Source organism: Chelonus insularis, unplaced genomic scaffold (genome assembly GCF_013357705.1).
Source record: "Chelonus insularis isolate UGA/USDA-ARS -01 unplaced genomic scaffold, ASM1335770v1 contig_398_pilon, whole genome shotgun sequence".
Taxonomy (NCBI): domain Eukaryota; kingdom Metazoa; phylum Arthropoda; class Insecta; order Hymenoptera; family Braconidae; genus Chelonus; species Chelonus insularis.
Window position 1 is genome coordinate 58,937 of NW_023276553.1, and position 26,960 is coordinate 85,896.

The 26,960-nt window shown below is 30.0% G+C and overlaps 6 protein-coding genes and 2 long non-coding RNA genes across 10 annotated transcripts in view; 5 read left to right on the forward strand and 3 right to left on the reverse strand.

Moving 5' to 3' along the window:
• The first annotated feature begins 487 nt into the window (after positions 1-487).
• On the forward strand, positions 488-1,703 carry LOC118067919 (methyltransferase-like protein 7B). Its single transcript, XM_035084936.1, has 3 exons — positions 488-923; positions 992-1,251; positions 1,330-1,703. The coding sequence occupies exons 1-3, from the start codon at positions 647-649 to the stop codon at positions 1,588-1,590; spliced, it is 798 nt and encodes a 265-aa protein (XP_034940827.1). The 5' UTR covers positions 488-646; the 3' UTR covers positions 1,591-1,703.
• Positions 1,704-1,828: 125 nt separating this feature from the next.
• LOC118067918 (uncharacterized) lies at positions 1,829-6,216 on the reverse strand. Its single transcript, XM_035084935.1, has 3 exons — positions 5,990-6,216; positions 5,789-5,891; positions 1,829-5,471 (listed from the first exon to the last, which is right to left on the reverse strand). Exons 1-3 carry the CDS (start codon positions 6,061-6,063, stop codon positions 2,319-2,321), a joined length of 3,330 nt encoding a protein of 1,109 aa, XP_034940826.1. The 5' UTR covers positions 6,064-6,216; the 3' UTR covers positions 1,829-2,318.
• A 138-nt stretch (positions 6,217-6,354) lies between these two features.
• l(2)dtl (lethal-(2)-denticleless) lies at positions 6,355-9,660 on the forward strand. Its single transcript, XM_035084985.1, has 4 exons — positions 6,355-6,474; positions 6,737-6,984; positions 7,068-8,106; positions 8,177-9,660. The coding sequence occupies exons 1-4, from the start codon at positions 6,432-6,434 to the stop codon at positions 8,794-8,796; spliced, it is 1,950 nt and encodes a 649-aa protein (XP_034940876.1). The 5' UTR covers positions 6,355-6,431; the 3' UTR covers positions 8,797-9,660.
• A 95-nt stretch (positions 9,661-9,755) lies between these two features.
• LOC118067942 (leucine-rich repeat extensin-like protein 5) lies at positions 9,756-12,678 on the reverse strand. Of its 2 annotated transcripts, XM_035084977.1 has the most exons (4): positions 12,530-12,678; positions 12,288-12,414; positions 11,578-11,782; positions 9,756-11,433 (listed from the first exon to the last, which is right to left on the reverse strand). In XM_035084977.1, exons 3-4 carry the CDS (start codon positions 11,665-11,667, stop codon positions 10,087-10,089), a joined length of 1,437 nt encoding a protein of 478 aa, XP_034940868.1. In that variant the 5' UTR covers positions 11,668-11,782; positions 12,288-12,414; positions 12,530-12,678; the 3' UTR covers positions 9,756-10,086. The 2 variants fall into 2 exon arrangements, with proteins under 2 accessions (XP_034940868.1, XP_034940867.1); XM_035084976.1 differs by having other exon boundaries at positions 9,756-11,782.
• Positions 12,679-12,770: 92 nt separating this feature from the next.
• On the forward strand, positions 12,771-17,938 carry LOC118067945 (uncharacterized). Its single transcript, XR_004690446.1, has 5 exons — positions 12,771-13,868; positions 13,940-15,045; positions 15,159-15,299; positions 15,704-15,909; positions 17,859-17,938. It is a non-coding gene; the product is annotated as an uncharacterized lncRNA (long non-coding RNA).
• On the reverse strand, positions 16,965-18,962 carry LOC118067946 (uncharacterized). The gene is made up of 3 exons (XR_004690447.1): positions 18,594-18,962; positions 18,299-18,419; positions 16,965-17,641 (listed from the first exon to the last, which is right to left on the reverse strand). It is a non-coding gene; the product is annotated as an uncharacterized lncRNA (long non-coding RNA).
• A 1,713-nt stretch (positions 18,963-20,675) lies between these two features.
• On the forward strand, positions 20,676-21,691 carry LOC118067943 (uncharacterized). Of its 2 annotated transcripts, none has more exons than XM_035084978.1 (4): positions 20,676-20,835; positions 20,909-20,962; positions 21,154-21,288; positions 21,375-21,691. In XM_035084978.1, exons 1-4 carry the CDS (start codon positions 20,790-20,792, stop codon positions 21,593-21,595), a joined length of 456 nt encoding a protein of 151 aa, XP_034940869.1. In that variant the 5' UTR covers positions 20,676-20,789; the 3' UTR covers positions 21,596-21,691. The 2 variants fall into 2 exon arrangements, with proteins under 2 accessions (XP_034940869.1, XP_034940870.1); XM_035084979.1 differs by having other exon boundaries at positions 20,677-20,835; positions 20,921-20,962.
• A 2,836-nt stretch (positions 21,692-24,527) lies between these two features.
• Positions 24,528-26,960, forward strand: part of LOC118067951 (uncharacterized) — a 29,654-nt gene continuing 27,221 nt past the window's right edge. The window contains exon 1 of the mRNA XM_035084984.1: positions 24,528-24,964. Coding sequence (XP_034940875.1) covers positions 24,908-24,964 — 57 coding nt within the window. The 5' untranslated portion in view covers positions 24,528-24,907. The remainder of the gene's footprint in view (positions 24,965-26,960) is intronic.

Sequence of the window (26,960 nt, forward strand, 5' to 3'; positions counted from 1 at the left end):
TATTTATCACAAGAAGTATCTTAAAATTTATTTATAACATTTTTGAGTCTTTAAAATTTGAAGATTCAGTGAGATGATAAAATATAGTTCTTTATAACCCACATTGTTGTTAAGAATGAAAAGAAATTTCTTTAATATATATTTAACAAAGGAAGAAGCTAAATAATTTTAAACAAACTGAATTACATATATTAGAAGTAAAATTACTTCCACTTATCCAAGGAGGATGGGAGCTTGAAAAATGTCAGCATATAATTTAGGAATTCAAAGATATACTTGAAATAATTTTCGCAGTATTATCTTCAACTAAATAAGCACTCTGCACTTTGAAGATCCTTTTATTTTTGCAAATAGTCTTTTAAACAATTATTATTGAATTGTAAAATACTTAGTCATTCTTACTTCACCGTTGAAAGGTCAACCTACATAAAAATAAAAATTTATCTTATCATTACCAAGATTATACTTGAATATTTTCATATAACCAATACTTTTCAAGTGCATTTAACAATGACATTGAGTTATTAGGAAGTTTTGAAACAAATCAAATTTTTTCAATTGTTTTGGGTGTGTTTTTATTATCTGTTCAAGTTCATTAACAAGTGTTTCTTGATAATACTCATGTAGTTGTCGTGAACTTGGCGTCATGGCTGTTCATGACCTTTGGATTCGTGATGTTCTAACAATATATGGCTCTCTAATATTTGGAACAGTGTTTATCTATTATATTGTCAAGCTAAAGTGGTCAAAGTTCACCAATTATATTTACAGATCACATCTACTAGGCTTTGAAACAGAGTGTGCAGAATTAATGGTATCTTATAAAAAACGTCTTCTTGAACCATTGAATAATATCATCTCAAAGGATCCAGTGCTAAAAGCTAAAAATTGTATCAGACTTCTTGAAATTGGAGTTAAAACTGGTATAACTAATAACTGAATTCTCTTATAGCTAAAAGAGCCTTCTAAAGTTGATACTTATTTTTTAAAGGACAAAATATTCCATTTTATCCTGATGAGACTCATTTTATTGGCGTGGATTGTAATCATAAACTCGAAGAGTATTTAACTCGAAATGGTCCATTGTGGCAGTTTGCTCATATTTTTATTGAAAAGATCATTGTTGGTGATGGAACCCAACTGAAGCAAATTCCAACAGGCTATGTTGATGCAGTAGTCACGATCAGATCTTTGTGTTCTATTTCTCCAGTAGCTGATACTCTTCAGGAAATTAAAAGAATCCTTGTGTTGGTAAACAAAGCAAAAGCTTAGCTAAAAATTATTTCTACTGTGACAGTTTTTTAATTTTAGATATAAAATTATATTCAGGATGGACAGTATTTTTTCTTGGAGCACATACCTCATCGCAAAGGTACATTGACTCGTTGGTTACAGGAATTATTAACGAAGACTAAAATTTGGCCTACTCTATTTGGTGATTGTCGATTAGATTCTAACCCCTTGAAAGAAATCAAAACAACAGGATTTCGTAAAGTCAAGTGGGATACATTCAAATTACAAGGGGATGTAACTCAATCTTATCGTTTAAATTTAACTTGTTATCATATGATGGGAATAGCTAAAAAATAATTATCTTAATAATAATAATAAATACAAATGTTTATTTGTTTATAACTTCCTTCATAAAGCGTTTTTACAATGTATGTATCAACAAATGATTATTAAATTTTTATCTACATAAATTGTATTTTATTATATAGACAATTGTTATTTCTATTGGATTTTAATTATTATTATTGGTTTATGCAAATTAGAATTTAAAAATGTAAGTCTTGGTTTAATTCTTTTAATAACGCACTGAAATTTAGGGTATAAGAGAGCGGGACGTATTAATCACTGGCACCATTACATTAAATTTCAGATCTCCAACGTATTTTTGTTAAATAATATCTCTAATTGCATAATAACAACTGCTGTTAAGACTATAAAAATATACTCAATATTAATTATTATCATGAAACAATTTGTTAAATCATTACAAAAATATAGCTTTACATATAAAACGCTAATAATTTTAAATATAAAAAAGTCGTCAACGACCATATAAAATCAAAAAAAATAAGCAATAAATTACTTTAATATCATAATTGTGCGCGAAAATTGGATATGTTTTTAGAATGGCCTTGTACGTAGAAACAATTATTTTTTCTCTTAAAAATTTTGTCAGAAGGTAGATTATAATTTAATATTATATTTTTAAAATTCATTTAAATTATTTACAATTATTTTTACGTCTTTAATATATAAATAACAAATTAATTAAAATAATAATAATTTTTTTACAAAAATAGTTCATATTAATCCGAATCACTCGACATTCCGGTGTGAAATTTGATTTTACCATTTCTTAGTCTACTATTTGATAAAGTTTTATCTGTGTGATTCTTTTCAGCATTTTTATCTCGACTTCTTCTGGACCTACTAGAAAATACTGGCATATCCAAAACATCAGAATCATTAATAGGGTCCGGGAATATATTATCAAAATTTTGTTTTCCTTGTGTATTTGTAGGATTACTTGAATTTGATTTATTAATAGCAGATTGTCTACGTGTTATAGGTTTTAAATCACTTTCAGACTCACTTTCATTTGATACCGAGATACTTTTGGGTTTTTTATTTAATTTCTTCACAGCTTTCAATGCACTTCGTTGAATACTTCTAGATCTGTTGGTTTTTCTTTTTAATGATCTAGGACTGTTTTCATTTCGCTTTTCAACCGGGCTAGCATTTCTGGAATGATCACTGCATGTTAATTTTTTGCTTCTTTTATCATTCGATGATACAATTGAACTCAAGCCTGAATCTACAACATCTTCTGATGGATTTGAACATTTAACTACTGAAATACTAAATTCCTTCATCAAAATCTGTTTCTTTGGAGAGCATTTGTTTTCATGATCTCCATTTCTAGATACATTACTGTCTTTTTTATTCTTCGGGTTGGAACGTCTTTGTCTTTTCGATCGAAGAGTTCGATCAGGTTTCACGGTCAAATTTTGCTTTATAAGGTCATTCAAGTTTTTCTTGTTCAACGAAAAATCTTCTTCTTTTAAGGAAATCATTGGCACATTAATTGAGTTGGTATCATTCATCGATTCCTTTTTATTACCATTCGGAATATCATCTGGAGTAGTTTTCAGTTTTTTAGGTGGTGTTATGTTTTCACTTGATGCATCCGATTCAGGATAATTTAACTCTACATTAATATGGGAAGCTACTTCTTTTGTGCTATTTTTTGGAGAAATACTTTTGACGATTGCTTTACCAGAATGTTTATTACATTTTTTACTATGAGAGTTTGTACTTTTTCTTTTATGTCTAGTTGTTCCGATTTCCACAGCTTCATCATCAGAAGATACAGTTTCAACTTTTTTACTACGAGAATGAATACGAAGACTTTTCCTTTTTTGAGTAAAAATGTTCTCGACCTTTATAATTTTTTTCTCATCATCATCAGAAGATGCAATCATTCCAAACTTACATTGCAGATTTGATTCATTGTTAGAGTTATTTACAATTGGTCCACTTTTATTAGCATCTTCAGCTGATTTGTCTTCAATTTGTGTTTGTGTAATTTTACTAATCACTGTTTTTTGTCGAATCATCTTTATGAAATCATCCTCTTCATCTGACGAAAAAGTCAATCGCAGCCTCCAAGAATGGTCTTCAGAATTTTCTGAAATATTTGATTTTTGAGGCGAGGGTGACTGAATGTTAACTTCAATCTGCTTACTTTTATCAGAATTCGGTGACATTGTTTCTTTCTTATTAGATAAAGCTAATATTTCAGATAGTATTGATGGATCTGTTATTTTATTAAATTTTCCTATGAAAATATCGGAAGAGTCGTCGTCATCAACTATAATCTTGTTTTCGTCTGGAGGAACTTGTCTATCAATATTTTGTAACTCTTCATTAAGTAACTTAGTTGATTGTTTTGTAGCTTTTTTATTATGTTCGTCTTTTGAGTGCATTGATTCATTTTCAGAACAAGTTTGATTGTCCTCTTGCGATGATAAATTACTCTTATCATTACATTCACAAATTATTATTGTACTTTGATCACTCTCTTGGGAATCCAGTTCCAGAAAATCAGCATAGTCTTTCGATTTTTTTATATTTGACTTAGTAGCTTCAGCAGATAAAGTGTTACTCAAATTTAGTGGCTTTTTAATATCTAGTACTTTTCCATTTATTAACTTATCATCTGGAATTCTTTCTAATTTTACAACTAATGTTTTCTTTTTACAAAGTTCTATAAGGTCTTCTTTTCTTTCATCATTTTTCATTTGATCATCATTGTCAGCTGAGTTTTTTTTGCTACTATCAGTTACATCATGATTTAAATTAGTTACTTTAGCACTTGAACGCTTACGACTACTTTTTCTTACGTTTGGAGAATTAAGGGAACTTTTATTCGAAAGTCTCTTGGATTTATTGCTTGGAATACTTTTCCTTTTTTTAGAATACCTTAGTGTTCTTCGTCTAAAGTACAATCTTGATGCATTAATAGTTGGTGTACCTTGCAATGCTGGATGTAAAACATTTGCACTAAACCTTGGTTTAAAATTATTTTTTGGATCACTCAGAATCAAGTCTATTGGACTCTCTCTATTCGTATATAACTTCTTGCGGGCACACGGTTGGATCTTAGATGATTTGTGACTATCTTTCCACGAAACAATATTCGACGACTTATCATCATTATCACTTGTATTTCCATTCATTGTTTTATCAAATTGTTCAAGAGTTGGAAGAATATCAGTTATTTTTACACTCGTTTCCATGATCAATTTGTCCAAAGATTTATCACAACTTTCGCTACTTATAAGTTTTTTCTTTTTTACATTATCTGGATTAAGGGCAGTTAACACGTGCGATTTTATAGCCGTTAAATCTGTTCCATTCATGTGGTGAATAGAAGTTCTTCCACTTACCAGATTATGATTATTTTCATCTTGAGTATTAGATGCTTCATTTGTAGATGTACAGTTTTTCGAAGCATTTAATAAGATATTGTTTGTTTCTATTGGCGAATCAGACTTCTTAGCCCCTTCAACAATAGCTAATGTGTCGGCTTTTTTTGTTACATTGGTATTCGATAAAATATACGCAGCAGTATCTACAGAACTGAGAAAAGATGTGCTGTGATCACGTTTATCTTCAGTTTCAGATTGTGCATGTATAATTAACGGGCTAGATTTTTGATCCTCACTCAAAGATGATTCACAGTCGTCATGTTCTAAATTAAGCTGAAATGGAGGATTTCCAGTATCCACCCAATACTGAACCAAAGCAGGAAGTTTGCGGATAGGAGTCCGATTTTTTATAAAATATAATTTTTCATCCACATCATCAGCTTCTTGTTCTGACTTGTTGTCCATGTCTTTCTCATCGTCGTTAACATCAGAACCCGAGTCGTACATCTTGATTTCATAATCATCTATCTACAAAAATATTTTAATGTCAAACATACACTGAATGATTGATAATTTGTGCATTAAATGGTGAATTTTTTATTAATACAGAGTATAACCACCTCTAGTAGCAGAGCAAGTTTAGTTATTAAATTTAATCAATCAATAACAATAAAACATATGGGAAAAGAAATAACTTCAGTTTGAATTTTAACAGCACAATGAAAACTATTTCTACAATAATTTTCCAATAGAATTCGACTAATTATTGTAGTCAACTAAGAGTGGCTTTACTCTATTAGAAAGTGTTTGTAACAATGATAAGATAATAATTGAATGATGCTTACCTCTTTGTCATACTTATCGAATAGTTCACTCCAAGCTTTTTCACGTCTCTTAATTATGTATTTTGATAGATGAAAGAAGTCAATATTTTCTCGGTGAGTAATTCTAGTAATAAAAAGGTTTTTAAAATTCATAAATTCAATAAAATAATTAAAGATTATATAATAATTAATCACAATTGTGGATACTTATCAAGGAATTACCTTTTTAATGCATCGCAATAAGAACGCTCACATATGTTTTCTTTTTCTTTGGCACTAATTTCAGCCTCTTCCATTACATATAATTCATAGAAATTTTTGAGAAAACACTATATCTAATTAACGGTATCGATTTAATTGACTCCAAATAATAGACCGACATAAAAGTGATTTGTTTGGTTAAGTTTATTATTATTTTTGTTTGGAGTAGAAAAATTGTGTCAACTAACCAAAATATATGTACCTACAACTGCTCAACCATGGGAAATAATGCATAGCGCACTCTATGAATTCAGAATTGAAGCTTGTTTTGATGAAGTGTGGAAATGCGCCTTAAAGGTAGCACTATACCAATATTTACTATATTTCAGTTTTCAAAGAAGTGACAGTTCCCGCGTAATGTAGTGTGATATGGGTTGTTATTAATTTGTTTTATGTTATAATAATGAACATTGTTGATTCTTTGATACGACAGATTACTGGATTTGGTAACTAATAACCTTTTTTAACGTTTCTTGCTCCTGATTTTCATTATAATAAAATAATTTCTCAATGTTAATGTCTGAAAGGTTTTCCAAACTTAATATTTTTACAAATGACATGCAGAAAGAAAAATATTTCAGTTTTATTATTATTATAATTGACTAGAAAGTTTTGGCCAATTATAAAATTTATTTACTCTTTTAAATGCATTGATTATATTCTATATACTTTAAATATAATAAACAATAAATGATTTTTTTATTGCAGAATTAGTACATGATTACGATGTCGCACTTCATCGATTAAAATGCAACTACTGTGATGTCTATCGGGGAATAACAGTAAATCGTAACAACCAGGACTTCCAAGGAGATCCTCTTGTGTGTGCCTTCAGTTTTTGCACAAGTGCAGGAAGTGAAGATGTCCTAGCATTAGCAAGTGAAGATGGAAACATTGCGTTGCAAGATACTTCCATAAAATCCGATTATCCCAATTGTTCTGTCGATGGAACACAGGTATATAAATCTATTAAATAAAATATTAAATAAATCTATTTATAAATCTCTTAAATATTTTTATTTATTTTTTGTCATTTCAGGGACATTTTAATGCAATATTCGATATTAATTGGATGCCAAGAGACTTTAAACTTTTGACTGGGTCTAGTGATCATTCAGTTAAATTGTGGGATGCTAATTCAGAAATTAAATTAATTGACTCTTTTGAAGGCCATACGAGGAGTGTGAGAAATGTTGTGTTTCGACCGGATGACAAATCGTTATTTGCATCAGGTGCACGAGATGGTGCGATCCTCTTCTGGGATATCCGAGCTAAGCACACCAATCAAACTAAACCTGACGGTTGTATTCTAAATGCTCATAGTATTAAATCAGAAAAAGTTCGCAAGCATCGAGGATCTATAAGACAAACAAATTCTTCCGAGAGTATTACAGGATTGGTGTTCCAAGATGACTATACATTAATTTCTTGTGCAGCTGGTGGTGGTTTTATTAAAGTTTGGGATATGCGAAAGAATTATACTATTCATAAAAAGCAGCCTTTAGCAAAACATGTATTTAAATATCACGGAAATAGCACAAGAAATGGATTTACTTCTATGGTCGTTTGCCCTTCAAGAATAACGCTTTATATTAGCTGCATGGATAATATTATTTATGCTTACAATTTATCGTCTTATGACCCTAAACCGATTGCAGAGTATTATGGACATCAAAATCAATCATTTTTCGTCAGGAGTTGCTTGAGTCCTGATGGTCGTTATTTATTAAGTGGTTCAAGTGATGAAAATGCATACATTTGGAGAACAAGTAAGCCTGGTGGACCTATCATCAAACTCTCTGGTCATGCAGATGAAGTGACTTGTGTGGCTTGGAGACCGTATGGAGAACCAATCATTGCAACATGTTGTGATGATACTTATCATCGTATTTGGCGCGTTGGTCTAGAACATGAAGGAATGAATGATGCAATAGAAATTCAAGGCTCTGCACATCCAATAGCATCAACATCGATTGTTCATCAAACAAAACAAGAATCTACACCAACCACGACAGAGTTGAGGAATGTTAGACATCATAATACCCCTCTTTCAGACATTATATTTGATGTTACACCAGGTATGGAATTTTTAGGATTTCTAAAGAACAATTATTTTATTATTCATTAAATAAATATTTCTAATTTTAGTATCACATGGCAGTGATGCTGATCACAGTAATTTAGAATCTCCCGATTCAACAACTTCCGGAAGTTCAGGAAAAAGAACCCGAGCTCAAATGCTAGCAGGTGGACCCTGGTCAGACAGTAAATTTAAAACTATATTATCTCCTATAGAAGAAAATTCTAGTCCACCGACAAAACGTGCCTATCTCGAATATCGAACACCAAGAAGACTTTTCAGTCCTATGAGTACAAAAGACTTATTACCCCACAGAGATTATGACCTAAATGAACCTACTCCAAGTACCTCCACATCTGATGATAGACAACCATTCTCGCCAACAATGAATTTACCCAATTTTGTTATTGATGGTACAGCTCCGCATCTTATTCCTGTATCGCCAATCAAAAGCAAAGAGAACGTTGACTGGTTGACCAAAATGAGACAGATGAGGTTTGAAAAAAATATGTCACAAAAGCAAGTAGAGTCTAATAATACAATTACTAGTCCAATAAATCAAGGAACATCCGCGCGAAGAAATGTTAGGTCGAAATCTGTCGAAGTTCGTAGAGCCAAAAGTCCGACTGTTTCAATGCTTAAATTTTTAACAAGAGGTCCTTCTCATGAAAAAGATAACCCTCAGTAAGACAGAAATTTAAATAAATCAAATATAGATATAGCATCATTATTTTTATAATCGTTGGAGAATTTCATAGACTTATTCATTGATATATTGTAATTTTTATAACCGAACAGTAGCGGCTACAATATGAATATTATATCATACACAACATCAGTAATTGAGAAATTTCATTACAAAAATCAATGTGTTAAGTTTTCTATATTTTATTCATCATTTAGATGTGGACATCTGCAATTTCATCTTTTAGAAAATTATATTAATCATTAATTACTCGACTTAAAAATTTTCATTGAACAAATGACTATAATCTAAATTTATATTGTTCAAATGTACAAGTATGTTTACATTACTGAACTTATAATAGAAAAAGAGAATAGAATAGAATTCCTTTAATAAAATAATTGCTTTTCAATTGAGTATTTTAAAATCAAAAACTTTAGAAAATTAATATATTACAAATTTTTTTAACTATTCTGAATGCAAAGACATCACCTTCAACATTATTATTTTTACATTTATTTACTGAATTTAGATATCGTAAAAAATTAATTCAATTAGTGGAATTGATTGTTGACAAAGAATTAATGGGAAGGAGTAGATTAAAATTTAAAATGTTGATTTATTATAGAATACTTGACAATTAAGTATGAAGTAATAGGACTATTACTTGATAGAAAATAGAATTAATAGAAAAAAATTGAAACATCAACTATCGAGAGCTGCATTGTAAAAAAGTTGGTACAAGTGTTTCTATTAATGGACAGTTTTCTAATAGTTATTCAAACGATAAACATTTTAATTGAAAAATAAGTTATTTTTTTATATAATTTTATACTATGCTTGAAATAAATATGCGCCTTTCTTAAACTTATTGCAATTATTTAATCACTTGTAACATTATTTCCTTCAATCCTGTAAATATTGCTGGGAAAGTAAAGGATTAATCCAATAATACTCAAATATGTTGAAAAATTGTTTATTTATTTTATTTTGTTTAAAAATTTGTATAGAAAGTGATAGAAGTTTTCTAAAAAATTTTTAATATTTGTAATCAAAGTAATGAATATTGTCTTGCGATTTTTCTTTCCATATTTGTCAATTATTTTAAAATTTGGATGTTATCCTTGCGATCAATTGATAAAAATGTTATTTTACAATGATTGTTTACAATATTATTTAAAAAAAACATTCAATCAAGCTATGTATATGTCTCTTCTATTTCCAGTTGCAAAAAATTCAGCACCATTTGATTATGATTATGAGGTATTTTATAAGTTCTGTATAGCTTAGTTCTTATTCGGCATTGTAAGAGGGATATGGAGATGTAGAATTTTCCGAATCGGATGTAGCAGCCATTTCATCAGATGTATGGTAATCTTTAGAAGAAGTAGGGATTGACCCCGAAGCGGAAGCAGGAGTCATGCTCGTCATGGTAGTGTAAGAAGGATATGAACGATTTCCTGAAATTCGAGGGTAGGATGTAGAAGCCTCTGCATCGTGAGTATTATCTATTGAAGGTGGAGGTGTAGGGTATGATACTGAACTTGAAGATGCAGAGGTGTTTGTTATGGTACTAGTATAAGAAGGATATGAATAATTTTGAGAAGTTTCAGGATAAGGAGGTGGAGGAGGTATATCATAATTTATTTGAGGAGGTGTAGGATATGGTACTGAACAAGTAGCAGAGGCTTCTGCTGTAGCAGTAGATTGAGGAGGATATGAATAATAGTCAGGAGGACATGTACAGGCTGCTTCATTCAAATCACAATGTGTTGAAGTTCTTGTTGGAGCAGTATTGTATGAAGGATATGAATGATATCCAAAAGTTTCGGGATATGAATAAGGTTCTGGACCAGAAGGATAACTTGGTGGTGGCTGAGAAATAGCAGCTCCTGTTGTAGGAGAAATATAAGGAGGATATGGACACCATTCAGGATTTGGAGAACATGTGCAACGGACGTCACACGAACAATCTGTTGGTGACTGTGAAGAAAATGGTCTTGAATAAGTAGAGGCTCCTGAAGCAGTAGTGTAAGAAGGATATGCAAAATTTTCACAAGGCCCAGGACATGTACAAGCTACTGCATGAGAATTATAATTTATTGGTGGATGGCCAGATAGTGCTGAATACGACGTAGCGACCATTGTTGGACCGGGTAATATTGAATCCTGGGTTTCATTATAACTTGGTGGCTGTCTAAAGAGAGCTTCTGAATACGAAGTCGAGACCATTGTTGGACCAGGCAATGTTGAACTTTGAGCTTCATTATAACTTGGTGGCTGTCTGAAGAGAGCTTCTGAATACGAAGTCGAGACCATTGTTGGACCAGGCAATGTTGAACTTTGGGCTTCATTATAACTTGGTGGCTGTCTAAAAAGAGCTTCTGAATACGAAGCAGGAGTCACTGTCGGAGCAGGTAATGTTGAACTTTGGGCTTCATTATAACTTGGTGGCTGTCTAGGGAATCGTGTTGAACTTGGAACAGCAAAAGCCCTTGTTGAACTGGATGATGTTGCATTTTGAACTTCATTAGAGCTGGAAGAGACACTTATGGGAGGATCCAATATAGACTCGGCATTTCTTGTAGTATATGTTCTCTTCTTCATTTTTGACTCACTGTTGATTTTTCTTTTTATAACCTTAGAATCAGTAGATTTTCTTGTAAAACCGAATTTGAATTGAATCATTGGTATTGATATGAAAGTGCTTAAAAACGGTGGAATAAGCGGATCTTGTAAAGGACAAAATGCTGAATTTTCAAAATAAGGTGTATATATTCTTACGTGCTTATTCTCTTCTAAAAATGTGTCATAAAATTCGAGATATAGTTCTTCTGTTGGTGTGAGAATTCGGTCTACATCATGTAATTCCATTCGTTAGGTAATTGTATTCTCATTCAAGCCTCAGGAGATAATTTTTTTTTCCATCCTAGCAATACCATAAAATTGAACAGGTGTAGGAGTTAGTTTATCCTTCTTATTTTTCTTCCTAAACAACAATTATTAATCGATTAAATAATTGCTTCAAAATAAATATCAACTTTTATCTTAATTAAAAGATAATTTTAAAAAAACTTTTAAATAAACTAGATAATTATAGAGGATTAAAATTCTTTTGGGATTTCTTACAAATTTATGTAAACCAAGAAACAAATAACCAATGTCAAAACAATTTAACACCAATATATGCATAGATTTTGATAAATCAGTTTTTCTCAAAATATAAAAATATTTAACAATTAATAAAAAAAAAGTTGAATCGAATGAAAAGCAAGTTTATGAAGATAGAAAGAATGTAGTCAACTATTAATATAGTTCGCGTCGTAAGAACTTGTTTACAAACGAAAATGATGAATTTACTCTTATTGATAAATTCGAATATAGATAAAAATAAACTATACATCAGAAACAACATTCAAAGACTGATTCACAATTTTTGATCAACTCTTTCACAATTACTTAAAATTAAAGATACACGTAAAAAAAATAATTACCTTTGCAATAATTGATAATTATTTGTGAATCAATTCCTCGTGGTCAAAATGAAATTAATTTTTGCAATCATTAATTACTAACTGAGACTTCACTTTATTTTACCTGTACTTGTCAAATTGATTAAATCTGAAACAAAAATCAAGTACATTTATTAATTATTTATTTTACTACTAATTACAACAAATGAACAATGCACACAACTTAATTATTCTTTTTTTCTAATATTTATTTTTATACTTACTTGTTCGAATTCAATCAATTGAGTATCTTTCTCTAATTTTTTGAGATATTCTCTAAGATCACAGCTAGCGATGGTGCTACCAGGAAGAATGAATAATTTAGCAGAACATTTTAATCTAATTGTAAATCGCTAGCGCCATCTAAACATATATTGTATCAAATCACCGTGATATCTAGTAAACCATCTTGCTAATTAAAAGAATAATTATAGAAATTGATAACCAACGCGGTTGCTTAATGAGTGTAGCGTCAGCCTTGACGTGCCATGGGTAGCAGGTTCGATTCCCAGCTGGGACAAAATCATCCATATTAAATATCGTAACTTTGTTTTGTACTGGAGAAGTATTGTATGCAGTTAAAAAGAATATGTGTACGTATTATAAAAATGGATGAAATAATATTTAACCTGAAATTTTTAAAGAACGATAATCTAAAAAATAATGTCAGACCTTAATATAATAAATATAATACCTTAATATAATAAATTAACTGCAGAATTGTAGCACAAAAGATTTGTAAATACATCCGGGTCGAAGATAAATTTATGAGAATCTACACATTAGCATCATAATATTTATCACCTGATAACTGGTTAATGTATTTTTTTCAATTAAACATGGAAATGACATTACGATGTGATTAAGTTGATTCAGTAGTAATAGGGTTTGTGCAAAAGAATAGCCTTGGTCAATACATAAATGCATTAGAGTCATTTGCGTGGTAAGATGTGTCTTAAAAAATTGTCATACTGGTTAAAAAGTTTCAAGTTACATTGTGATGTGGTTGTTGGCGCTCATGCTATGCAAATGAGAGGCGTCAGGGTGGCTGTTTGTTAAAGTAGTGGGATATACTTGGAGACGACGAGCAATCGTCCATCCCGTGAAAAATATTCGACTTGAGGGCATTGGTCATGAAGTAGATATAGGGGTGGAGAAACTCTGACTGGTCGACCTTGTTAAAAATGCAGCTTTTGCGCGATCGAACGACAACATACATACATTTCCAGTTGTGCTTACTCATTCTGTCTCCTTCTAAAATTATGTTGTTTATTTTTATATATAAAAGGTATCCACTTTAAATTTAATAATCATTCATAACAATAAAAAAAATACTACAAGCTGTAGTGTGATTAATAATTAAATAAGTCTACCCAGTTCAATTAATATCCTTTACAAACCAATGGAAAATAAAAGTTAATTATTTGTTGATAAACTACGGTTAATGTTTAACGGAATTCCATTTTTCAAAATATGTTGACTGGACTATATTGAGAAATTTTAATATTAAGTTTTTGAGATTATTAAACATGCAAATAAAAGTGGCAAATATGTATGAACAAAGTAAGTTTAAAAAATTTCTTTAAAGATACATCTATTTTTTTATTGAAATTATAAAATTGTTTATCTTACAGGTCAGTGTAAATTTGTATTCTACATCGAGTTGGTTTTGAATCTAGTCTATATTTCAGTTGAAATATCATTATTAATAAACACATTCAGTACAAAAAAACTCTTATGAAATTATAATAATATTGAGATTGGCAGAATAATCCATATGTGTATGAAAATATTTTAATCATCAAGACAAAGTTGCTGATATTTCACTCCAAAATTGCACGATATGGCATATCATTAAAGAGTGATGATTTAAATCCTTTGCAAACCAAAATATTGGGAAATATTGATGTTGAATTTTTGAGTAAATTGAACATAATTGATTGCAGTGCAAATACAAATTCTCCATCAAAAATATGATGAACGACTGTGTCTTCAGATTCTGACCAAAAATTCATTTTATATCCCTTTAATCAAAGTTTCATTTTAATTGAATACTATCAAGGTGTCAACCTTTGACTATTTTAAAATAAAATAATTGAAATATCATACCACCGATTCACCAGATGTACAAAAGTCATCAGGAGTTGATAAATTTTTCATAAATGCAAAGGTCTCTGTAGTAGAATAAAACAGAATACTGACTGACACAAAAACACAAAATTTGGTTATTGTCACCATGATATTGATATTGAAATGTATCTAATTTGCAATATAATTTGTGTGTGTGTAGAGCACATGTAGGTCACAAACTGAACGTTTTTTTTATTGAATTCCGACTATATATGAGGTCAAAGTAGATAGAATCGTTTGATAGTCAAGTATACACATATTTATTGTATAGCAGTCTATTCAATGTTATGGACATGTAAGCAATTATTCTGTATAAATTTGCAAAGAAGATTATTGATTAAACACCTGGAACATTTTCAATTGTCAATATATAATTCTTGTCATACACAGTACAAGTAATAATTGAAGAATGTGTTTGTTTTCAAAATCAATTACTCTTCTTCCATTATTTGTAGCGTAAACATTTTGACTGAAGAAGATTCGACTTTATAATCTGATTATTTTTTATTCTTTTTATGGAATGAGTTGCGTGACAAATTGAAATATTTTCATGATATCTATTAAAATTACTCTCATTTCATTTATTGATGAAAGTAACGGGAATTGACAGGTATTATAGTTTTTTCTTTTTATTGTAGAAAAAAAAGTAGAATGTAGAATTTTATTACTGATAGTATTGGTTTTTTTTCTGTTATTAATGACTTGTATTTTTTTTTATTTCAGTAGAATCGTCGAAAAAGGTTTCCTTGTAAAGGACATAGCACTTAAAATCAAATGATATTTTTTGTTTGGACAGTTCTCGAAATTGGAGCAGAATAAATGGAGAAGTAGAGATGTTTTTTGAGGCTACAAACGAAATAGTTGGTAAAAAATGATTGAACTAAATATTCGAATAATTATTCATCTCGTTAATTATTTTTCCTCTGGTCCAATTAAATCCAATAGACTAAATTGAAACTTTTTTACACGTTGTTAATATTTTTATCGAAGTATTTGGATGTGTCATTATATGACTATATATATCCAGTTTCGAGTAGAAAAAAAGTTTTCATGGATATTTCGGGACTCATTTTGTATCCTTTTATTTTCGTGTCCTGCAGATAAGCGTGGTCCTAACTTCCAGTCCTTCCAACATTATTAGTACCTTTTGTGAGTACTTTGGATGGTGTGTTGATCGTAAACTGGACTCATTCGTGCCAAGAATTCCTATCAGACTCTATTTTAGTCGACACCCTCGTGATTATTAATGTTGATTTTTTTCTTTAAAGGAGATTGCGGAATCCTACGTTTTTCTGCGGATCCGGGAATCCCATTGGAGGTCTAATCGCAGCTGTTAAAAATGTCTGAAAAAAAGGAGAAGCAAACGAAGATTTTTTTATTATTTTTATTTTCAACAAAAGAGTGAAGCACAAGTTGAAACGCCTGCATTCAAATGGTTTTAGAAACACGTTTGCCATACAAATATTTTAAAAAGGTGATTATCATTATCAATTTTCATTTTATTTTGGCATTTCGACTTTTTGATTGTAATCATGAAAGGCATTATTTTCGTGAAAAGTAGCATCTATATTCACATTTGATCTTTATTAACATGACTTGATAAATTATATCTCTTCATTCAGGATTTTTAGTCCTCTTTATTGAAGAATATATTTCATAAACTTTTTGATTAAATACAATCTAATAAACAAACGCTTAATAATTTCTTTTTTAGTTACTCAATAAATAAAATATTATAATAAATAATTATTACTCTTTATTTATTTTATCAAATTTAAAAAAAATCATTATCACTAAAAGAAATATTTCATTTGGAAAATTGAGCTTCATCATTATTTTAAAATAAAATCCAGTCATTTTTAAATTATTGGCTGTAATTCAAAATTATATGACTTATATTATTTTATAAGAATAATAAAAGAAAATATTTTTATGCAATAATAAAATGCTATATTGTATAATAAAGTAAATAAAATAAAATTTTTTATAAATGTCTAATTAACAAGTTAGTAAAATAGTCACGAAATTCAAATTGTTATAAAAAAAATAACATAAAATAACTTACTCTAACGTTTTGTGTTTCACAGTCCTATAAAATAAACTTACAACACAATAATCATCTCATAAATACAAGAAAGCTTTTAATTAAGAAATTTATTTTATCCTGTAAAACAGTTAATTAAACAGTATGAATTAGTAGGTAATATTATTTATTTATATGATTTAAAATTTAATTGAAAAATTCCATTTAATGAATTACATGAAATACAACAATTTTTGTTTCAAATATGCAAATTAAGACATAAAACATAATTTTATGTACAAGATTGTCTGATACGAAACTTAATTAAATTTGATAAAGAATTATTCACAGTTAAATGAAAATAGTTTATTTTAATTAATTTCTGATAATAAATTAATTTATAGAAAACAAATACACTATAATTTTCGAGTAAAATTCTATAAAAAATAAGACTGACAGATAAATAGCTTGAAAAATAATTTTTATCATTGATTCTTTATCGCATTTGTATTGATCAATTATTTTCACGTGTCAAGATGTTTAATTAAAAAAAAAAGTCATGATTCATTCAAAAATTGGCTGGTGAATTTAAATGTCATCATTTATTCATAAATCACTGTCACATTTCATTTACAATTTTTACCAACCCACCTCAGAATCAACACTTGAAAAATCGTTTAGTTTGGAATCTCATCACGAAATGAATCTGAAAATATTTGAATACAAAAAATAAATTTTATTTCTACCTTATCAATATCATAAATAAATTATTCTGATTAACCAGATCGAGAGAGAGAGAGAGAGAGAGATAATTGACAGAAATTTATTCAAATCCGAGTTATCTTGGCTAATTGATTGAATAAAAATGATTGTAATTTTTTTAATTTATGCGAATAATTGTGACTTCGACCTTGGTGGTCTGCTACTGTCTTACACACGTTTATTTAATCTTCAAAGTTGTAGAGAAAAATCCAGAAGCGCGATTCACGTTTTTATTCTCCTCGATTAATTATATACAAAAGCAGAGGCATTTGTATCGGTGTTGTTCGGTCGACTTAATGGTTACAGATAGCTCTTAGCTGACCTGACCATCTTTTTCTTTCTTTCTTTCCTCCGTTCATCGTCCACTTCTTTTGCAGTATTGGAATGTGTAACTGCATTTTATCCCCTGCGGCGCGTGCGACTGTGAAAACATACAAATCAATGACCTAACCGGATACTCATTTAACCCTTTTTCCATTTTTTATTCTTCATATGTTCGAGCATTTTGATTGATTTTATTCTCTATAGACATCACACTATCACGCTTTGTCTTGAAATCTGAGATAGATTAAAATCTATACGGTTCATAAAATTAATTTATTTCTCGAGTTTATTTATTATGTTGTCTTTTTTTATAGGAAACTCGTAATGTCTAGGAAATACTGAAAGGATGTAAGGAAAAAGGTGAAGAAAATTACGAACATGAACGAAACTTGAGTACAAGAGTTGGATGTTTGATGATAACGGTTTTCCGTGATCCAACAACATCTACATCATTTGGAGCTTGTTGGGATAACTTTAGTGTATGATATTTATATTTTATTCCTGCTACACCAAGTCACTGATATTTTATCAAAAATTTCAGATTCTAGACATTATTATTATCTATTTATATACATATATTATTTAACTACAAAATTGTAACATGATCAACCATTAAAAAAAAATTTTTTTTATAGAAACCTAGCGTGGGTGATAGTGAAATGTCTATAAAATAAGCTGCATAGTTAATTCATCAACTTTTAAAAATCATGAAGTAATCAAAAAAGCAATTAATCTCTAAATTACTTTTTGTTACCTGTAAATGAATTGGTGACAGATGAATAGGCCCATTTATCTGACTAATTGAATTGGTTACTCAAAAAAATATCTCAATTTTGTAGCTGACTGGTTATATACAGATATTCAACGAAGTTTTTCTGAAAAATATTTAAATATTTAATTTTAATATTTTTTTTAAATTCAAAAATGCATTAATGTAGATGAATCAAAATAAAAGTATAAATAAATAATACATATACAAATAAAGAAATAAAAGATTGTGCTATATTATTAATTAATGTTTTTACAGAAAAAAAGTGCAGAAAAGTTACCCTTTATCTTGAATTAATGATCGTTCCATCATGAGAGAAAAAATATTAGATTTACCGATATACAATTATTTTTAAAAATCCACATGATCATTCGTCATTTCCAGAATGATTAAAACTCGTACGCGAGGACAGCAAGAATATAACTATGAAAAGTAAACTGCGATAAAGCTAATTGCTCAAGAAAGCAATCCTCAATTACACCCACGATTGTGATTTTTCTTTTCCTTGGGTCATAAATCTATTTTAGAATTGTGTAAAATATTGATTAATGTAGATTTGAGTATTTTTGCACCGTCAATTATTTTGTCGTTCTTTCTGAACATTAAGAAATAAATTTTTATTATGTATAAATGCATCACTTAAATATTAATTTGTTGTCTTTGAAAATAATTCATGGCTCAGGCATACATTTGGACTCACGAGGGCGTATGACTCCTACACTGTGTGTTTGTCTGAAGAATTCTAGTTTTCCAGGATCCAATTTGTTGCTTGTTGCTATTATGTTTAGATTTGTCACGAAAAAAACATTCTGAAAAAAAAGGAAAAAATATTGAATAAAAATTTTAAAAATCATGATGAATTTCAGGACATAATAATGTGAATCATGTCACCATTTTTTTCATAATCAGCATAACATTTAAATAGGTAATTATTTAGAATTGGGGCTCCAGTCAAAAATCGCTCCAAAAAATTTTTTATGCATTTGGGGTTGTTTCTGAGGGTACAAATAGTAAATTTAAGGCGGGGGAGACATATTATTTCCATTATTTCAGACATTACATGGTACAACTTACATATGATAAATCAATGAATTTCTTAAAAATCATTGATCGTACATTTCATAACGTAGCAAAAAGAGGCTGTTTATTTTTTCTAAACTGTAAAATTGCACTTTTTATTAATGACTTTATGTCCTTGTTTTGTTCTATGACGCCGCTGACATCGCCATAGACATTTCGGAGGAGAAAACGATGCAGGATTACCGCATGTAGTACACAATACGCTTTCTACTATTATTCCATGGTCTTGCAAAAATTTTAGACTACGTTCGCGTGATTCAAAATTAATTGACGCATGCCGAATAGATATGGAACATCCTTCACACGTCATGATTTCTATCAAACTGATTAAAATGATCTAAATCGCGAATAAATTGAATATAAATTGCCTTCAAAACCGATGAAATAAAAAAATGTAAACAGTATGTATGAAAACGAACGTTTATTCTACCAGTAAGAATGAACGAGACAGATATATGCTAAACTTACTCATAAATAAGAACAAAAGCAAAAGAATGTAAATTTCTAGAAGTGAAAATCATAATATCATAATATGGGAGAGATACAATTCTCAGTAATCGTCGGATTAGTGTAAACAAAAAAATTCATCGCTTATATCGCGGAGAAATCGAAACAAAATAATTGATATGTTTATTTACATCAAAGTTCTAATATAATAAGAGCATGGAGGGGAAGACAAGTAAGCGTTAACTAAATTATAAACACTTCCACCCCCCTTGCCTCTTTTTGCTACGTTATGAAATGTACGATCAATGATTTTTAAGAAATTCATTGATTTATCATATGTAAGTTGTACCATGTAATGTCTGAAATAATGGAAATAATATGTCTCCCCCGCCTTAAATTTACTATTTGTACCCTCAGAAACAACCCCAAATGCATAAAAAATTTTTTGGAGCGATTTTTGACTGGAGCCCCAATTCTAAATAATTACCTTTAAATAATTACCTCGTTCGCAGTTTCATACTGTCGTCGAATATACTTATTTATTTGTGACGGTAAGTAATAAATTGGTAATTCAACACATTTTTAGCCATGAAGTGAATAACTTTTTATTTAACTGTATGAAGTATTGGTGCTATAAATTATCCCAACTTAAATTTCATTCCTCCAACATATTTTGTCAATTGAAATTGAATAAAATTGCATTACCTATATTTCAAATAAAAATACAAGTGTAGATTTTGTTAAGTCAACAGCAGAATGGAAAATCTCTCGACAGTTAAGCTGTAAATCAAGTACCTATAGCTGTCGAGTTGGCCAAACAGCCTTCTTACTCTCGACATAACTTATTTCACGGTCGAGCCAGTCGTGAATGACAAACTCACTACAACAAAGTACATGAAAGAGTATATAGGGCATTCTAACGGCAAATACTTCTTGATCTTTCATCACAATGTCTATTCGTTCGTTTACCATCATATTTTTCTTAGCTGTAACTGGTAAAATATTTATATTTTCATACAAAAATTTATTTATTTACTTAACTTAATCATTTTTATATTTCCACATTAGCTCTTATTACAGTTACTAGTGCTGAACGGTATAGTGGTCGAAGAGCTGCTGAATGTAAGTAAATAAATATTCAGAATATCAAGACTTCAAAATGGTTTTTTACCCCATTAGGAAGTTGTTGTTATAGAAATTTGTAATTTTATTAGTTCTTTACGTTTAGAGACATTTAAAAAATGATATTTAAACCTTTTTTGCAACAAATGGTAATTAAAAAATTTGGTTTCAATATTAAAAACCATTTTCAGATGAAAATTCAATTTGTGAGCCAAATAAGAAGCATTTAGACTTGGATGGTTGTGGAGAATGCATCTGTAAATCCCATGGCTATGGTAGTTTATGTGAACATGTAACATGTTCTAGAATTTATAAAAGACCAATACGTAAGAACATTATATTAAATATATTGTGTAATTTTCTGTCTTGCAATAATTTTAATTTAATTAATTAACTGCCATTTAATGAGCAGATGAACGAGAATGTACTCCATTTGAGGATTTCAATACCTATTGTCATTATTGCAAGTGTTCAGCAAGTGGAATCCCTATGGACTGTAGGGAAAAAAGACTTGGATGCATGGATGAGTTTATGGAACGTGAGGAAGCTAAGAGATTTGAAAGAATATCAGCTAGAAGGATGCGAAAGAAAACTAGACAAAGTAAAAGCAATAGCAGACGATTTTACATTTAGGTTATTAATTTTAGTATGAATCAACAAGATCGTCATTGACATGTAGAATAATGTAATACAGAAGCTAAATAAAATTAATGCTCTTGAATAGATAAATTCTTCAATTAATTGGTTTGATAGAATAAAGTGAGACTTCATTGAAATCAAACAACACATTGTGTAAGAGATATGAAATAATGCATTTAAGTTGAAAATAATCATAACACCAAACTGATTACCAATTAATTTCCTTTTCTTAGAAATCAATAGATTGGTTGGATTTGAGTCATGATTTTTACGCAATAAGTATTGCAAGCAATGTAATAAAGTAGCTGAAAATCACTCAACTATCTCCTATCTGGTATTATCAAGTAAGTATTGAGTGATTTTCAATAATTGGCGGCTTTGGAAAGAATACGTTAAGCCTTGCAAAAATATTTAATTCATTCTCTGCTATTGATACTGTCTGATTGATGATAAAAAGTTTCTATTGATTGTTATTTATCACAAATCTCTCCAACTATGTATTACAACTTATGATTTACACTAGAAATAACACTTATTTGGTACTCAAAACACTTTCGATGATAGTTAAAAATGATGATTGCTGCAAAATTAGATAAATTAGATTTCGTAAACAAATCCTAAAAAAATAACTGTTAGTGACCAGTTTAGATTAGTTGACATATTTCAGTCTTCTTGTTGGTGATAGAAGAACACTACTTGAATCAAATTATCATTATATAAATTACGTGTTAATTCATTGATTCATTTGTGTTTTTTTTTCGAAGAGTCAAAGAAAAAAAAGATTGGTATTTTATACATTTCATCTGGTTATTATGTATGTTTTATGATAAGTAAGATACTGACCTCTACAACAGAAAACGAAATGACTATATTTCTTCATGAATATTTCCATGTTGTTGAATCGAAGCTGAGTCGGATGACATAAAGAGCACAATTAATAAGCATGTATTATGTAAAATAATCGAATTTATGGAATTCCCAATTTACCATAAATCGAAATCTTTATATAAGTACCATTAAACTTACGGTAATATGAACTTTCATTATTAATAAATTCGTAATAAGTTCATTTTTTGAATTCATTATTGAACTAAATTTTATCTTAATGAAAGTCTGATTGTCAAGTATCGTTAAAGAAACTTGTACAACATTTATATCTGATAAATTTTGCACGTATCTAGTTTCAAATATTTACACATAAATTATTTATTTATGATTTTTTTTTTGTTAATGTGTATATATAACATTACAAAAAATCGTGGATAATTTATTATTTACCTTTCTTCATTTTCCAGGAGAACACATTCTATTGATTGATGAAGTGAACTATTTACATTCAAATAATAAATTCTGAAACAGTAAAATATTATACCTTTTACAGATAAATAGCTAATGGTATTTAATTACAATGAACTCTAGGCAAATTGAGTGAACGTACCAGTTGGAGAGTGATCAATTTGATCAATAATTGATGGTAGAAATTTTATAGCAATTGTTTAGATGAATATGCCATGGTAGAAATCCAATTTTTGTGGAAGGACATTTTTAACCTCAACAATGGTGATGATTCCTCCTTTTCGAGAACAATGTGAACAAATATTCCTAGATGACCATTGACCTCGTATGGTTATATAGCGTTTACCATGTCCGGAATTCTTGGCAATACGGTCAAATACATGGACCTCGACAACATGGGAAAACAAGCATCTGAGAAATGCAGATAAAGGTAAAATTCACCATTACTGGTGTTCCCTACGAGGCATATAATGTTGGCAGGGTCACCCGCATACAATGTGCTCCGACTGGATGGTGCATTTGAGTAAAAATCATTGACGCATCGTGTGATCCACGTCCTCGGCGAGTGCTTTGCTTGTAATTACATGCCAGGGCGTCGTTAAAACATTCTTATACTTCGGGATACGGATGTTGTGAAAGTTTTAACGTCTGTTTGTTTGAAGAATAATTGAATAATTATGGTTGACAATTTTTTTTTTGTTTCCAATCACACTTGTTTATTATAATTTCATGATCAGGTTATCTTGATTTGCTTCATTATCTATGCATGATCATATCTAAGAAAGTCTTTCCATTGGTCTGTGATGTTTCATAACTATGATTTCAAAAATTGCTTCAAATTTCCAAAGCTTCATCATCCGTAACGCGATCAATTCCCATGACGTGAATAACACCTTTCATGATTCGATTGACATCTTGCATCATGTGCATACTGCGTGTTCATCATCAAGGTAATTGTTTAAATATAATTATTCAAGTGAGATAATAACTTCATTTATACTGAAAATATTTTTTTCATTATTTCAATCAACTTCTTATCTCATCACAACAAACTGCTTCTCACCAACATCATTTTTTAGGTTATTTTCCACTAAAAATGTCTCCTTTTTCATAATAAACATCTTGTAGGTTAAAATTAATGTTTTTTTTTCTACATACATCCGAGAATAATTTGATTAATTTCATTGATTATTTTAATTTCTAATCATCTCTTTGACATTTATCTAACCTAACTTTTACACAAAATAAATTAATTTTTCTTTCAACATTAAATTCGTCTGTCATGGACTAAAAATCAGGAATTTAATTTCGCAATCAAAATTAAAAGAAGAAAAGATTGTTTCATTTTAAAACTGAATCTCAACTAGATAATGACCTTGAAAGTTAATAAACAAATGAAAAATTCCCAAATGAATCACACCACCGTAGTTATCCGAATGAGTCCATAAATGATATAGACCTCAAAGTAGTTCATGTCATGATAATAATGATTTTATCCCTGATGATTCAAAGTAGTCTCCTTCTCTACAACGGTGTAGCATATCGCGAGATAGTATTAGAGAGAGGGTAGATGAAGCTGCGAGCGGTAAGCGCCTCTGGATCAGCTGTGAGCGGCATGGCGGCGCCGTCGGCCGTGGTGACTGTGACCCGCTGTCAGTTGCCCGAGCCCTGTGCCACGGTTAGGACCGTCACATCAGTCTAAGGACTGAGGCATCACAAGGATTCGAAAGGCAGCCAAGGAAATAATTATCAAAGATTGATAACATCTAGTCTCATTATAATTGGACCAAATTCCATCTGAAAATATTCATTTCCATGAAACGTTAATAAAATAAAGCAATTGAATAAACAAGAAAGGAAAACGCATATAATAGATTTGAAGTTATAAGTAGTGATAATTGTGAAAAGTGAAAGAAAAAAAGGGAGGCCATCGCTCATGTCACGCCGCGCCTAAGGATGTCCTGGTAGCGTAGGAGAAGGCATCACTCCCCGGAGCGTCGCGAGAAAGAGATGGCGTGGAGATTATCGTACGAGCGCACCGCAACGAGCACGATACTTGTCCTGCTGGTGAGTTATCCTTTACCTTTCGTAAGGTTATCTTCTTTGCTCACCTCCACTGTGACGTAGTTGCCATCAAGTTGCGCAATATAATCGATGATTTAATCGACACCCGGGTTGCCCGGAGAAATTTTTAAATGCTCCTCTTTCCGAATTTCTTATTGCTGTTATAAATAGCGGTTAAAACCTTTCAGGAATTTAAAAGCCGCTATGTGTTGGCCTTTTTATTAGCAAACCTCTTTATAACGGATTACGAAAAATTGTCTCAGAGTACTTAAACTTATTTTTTTTTTTTTTAACCTTTATTCTATTTTTGTCAGCAAAGATACTCTTTTTTGGTATCACTGTGGAACATAAGTATGGGCATGATAACCATGGTATGATAATTTATGTGATATAACAACAGGCTAAGGTGATTGTTGCAAAATTAACAAAAAAAAAACAAAGAAATTCGCGAAATGTACTTGTTCAAATGAATCAGTAGAAATTCACTGATTGTCAGTGCTAATACAATTATTGAATAAAGCAGTTAGATTAGCAATCCACTTGCTTTTAATTACCGTTCATCTGTAATGATTTTATTTTCCTACTATCAGCTACTTGAATTCAGAACATTTTTTTAGCAATCTATACACTCGAATTATTATTAAAATAAATTTAATAAAATGAACCAGTGGATATAAATTATTTGCAGTGATAATAATAGCACTAATTCAAACAATGATATTTTTAGACCTGCATATCAGCGACTCATTTATGTTTAACGACATAATCGAGGAATTAAAAATTACAAAATTTTATATGATTGCATTAATCCTCCGGATTTCCAGCATTTTTATTCATATAAATATGAGAGTACTTATTAAATTATAGAAAATCACCTAATCCTATTATGTATTACCAATTAGCTTTTATTTAAAGAGCCTACTAAAAATGTCCAATCAATAACTATTTTGTTTATTGATTTATTTATAGGAACATTTCAATCAATTTAGTCGAGCAATGAAAAATAGGTATTTGCTATGTAGTACACTTACTAGTATAATATTAAATAATTTACATTCTTTACAATCCAGAGGTATTGTTTTGTAAGACTTGAGCCGGGCAATGTTTCTGTTTCGCTTGGTGTCTGTTGATGCCGAACGCCCATTGCGCTTTCTCGTAAAATCTGGGCACACGTGTTGGATCAATGTAAGGGAGTATATGTACACAATCATTCGTATGTGGATATATGTGAGAGTGCATTAGAGATACAGGCCTGTCACTCGGTCATTTCTTATGATTACTCGTGAGTTTGATCGAGATCAGTAAAAGAGACCCACACGAATAGAGAGAACGCACCTACGCGAACGCGTGTGTCACTGGAGTCAAGGATATTCGCGTTATCTATACAGTAACTTGCAATACTTACAATGTTCTTGATAGCCACCAGGGTAGAAATTATAAACATCTTAATGACTTTCTTACTTAAGTAGGAATAAAGAAACAAATTGTTATTACTTTGGAACTTTAATCGTTCATTTTTGATAATTAAATACTCATAAAATTTACCTACAGCTGATTTTAAAATTTTTTCAAGCTTTTCCTCTCGTCTTATAACAGTTAAATGTCTTTTATTGATATCCAGTCAATTTATTCTCCAGCAAAAAATTCTTACTTCATTATTATCAAAGTTTAACTACTTGTCATTTCCTCTAAACAATTAATAGTCCAATGAATTTGTCTTTCACAGTTTCTTTTTTGCTGTTGTTGAATAAATGTTAAATGTAATTCATAAAAAAGGACTAGTTTAATTAATTTTAATAAAAAGGAAAAAAAAACAAGGAACAATAAAAAATATCACTATCACATAATATACAACCTTGGGTGAAGTAACCTTCGATACTATCAGTTGAGAAAGTGATCGATTGATTCAAATTTTATTGACGCAAAGAATAGTTGAATAATATTATTTTGAGGTCATATTTATTAATGAAAAATATTATAACATGCAACGAAATTTTAT

Coding starts and splice junctions, on each gene's coding strand:
- LOC118067919 (XM_035084936.1), top strand. CDS start 647: ATGGCTGTTCATGACCTTTGGATTCGTGATGTTCTAACAATATATGGC. Junction 924..991: donor TGAAATTGGAGTTAAAACTG/GTATAACTAATA, acceptor TATTTTTTAAAG/GACAAAATATTCCATTTTAT. Junction 1,252..1,329: donor TTAAAAGAATCCTTGTGTTG/GTAAACAAAGCA, acceptor AATTATATTCAG/GATGGACAGTATTTTTTCTT.
- LOC118067918 (XM_035084935.1), bottom strand. CDS start 6,063: ATGGAAGAGGCTGAAATTAGTGCCAAAGAAAAAGAAAACATATGTGAG. Junction 5,892..5,989: donor TATTGCGATGCATTAAAAAG/GTAATTCCTTGA, acceptor TTTTATTACTAG/AATTACTCACCGAGAAAATA. Junction 5,472..5,788: donor TCGATAAGTATGACAAAGAG/GTAAGCATCATT, acceptor ATATTTTTGTAG/ATAGATGATTATGAAATCAA.
- LOC118067942 (XM_035084976.1), bottom strand. CDS start 11,667: ATGGAATTACATGATGTAGACCGAATTCTCACACCAACAGAAGAACTA.
- LOC118067943 (XM_035084978.1), top strand. CDS start 20,790: ATGTCTATTCGTTCGTTTACCATCATATTTTTCTTAGCTGTAACTG. Junction 20,836..20,908: donor ATTTTTCTTAGCTGTAACTG/GTAAAATATTTA, acceptor TTTCCACATTAG/CTCTTATTACAGTTACTAGT. Junction 21,289..21,374: donor AATTTATAAAAGACCAATAC/GTAAGAACATTA, acceptor TTTAATGAGCAG/ATGAACGAGAATGTACTCCA.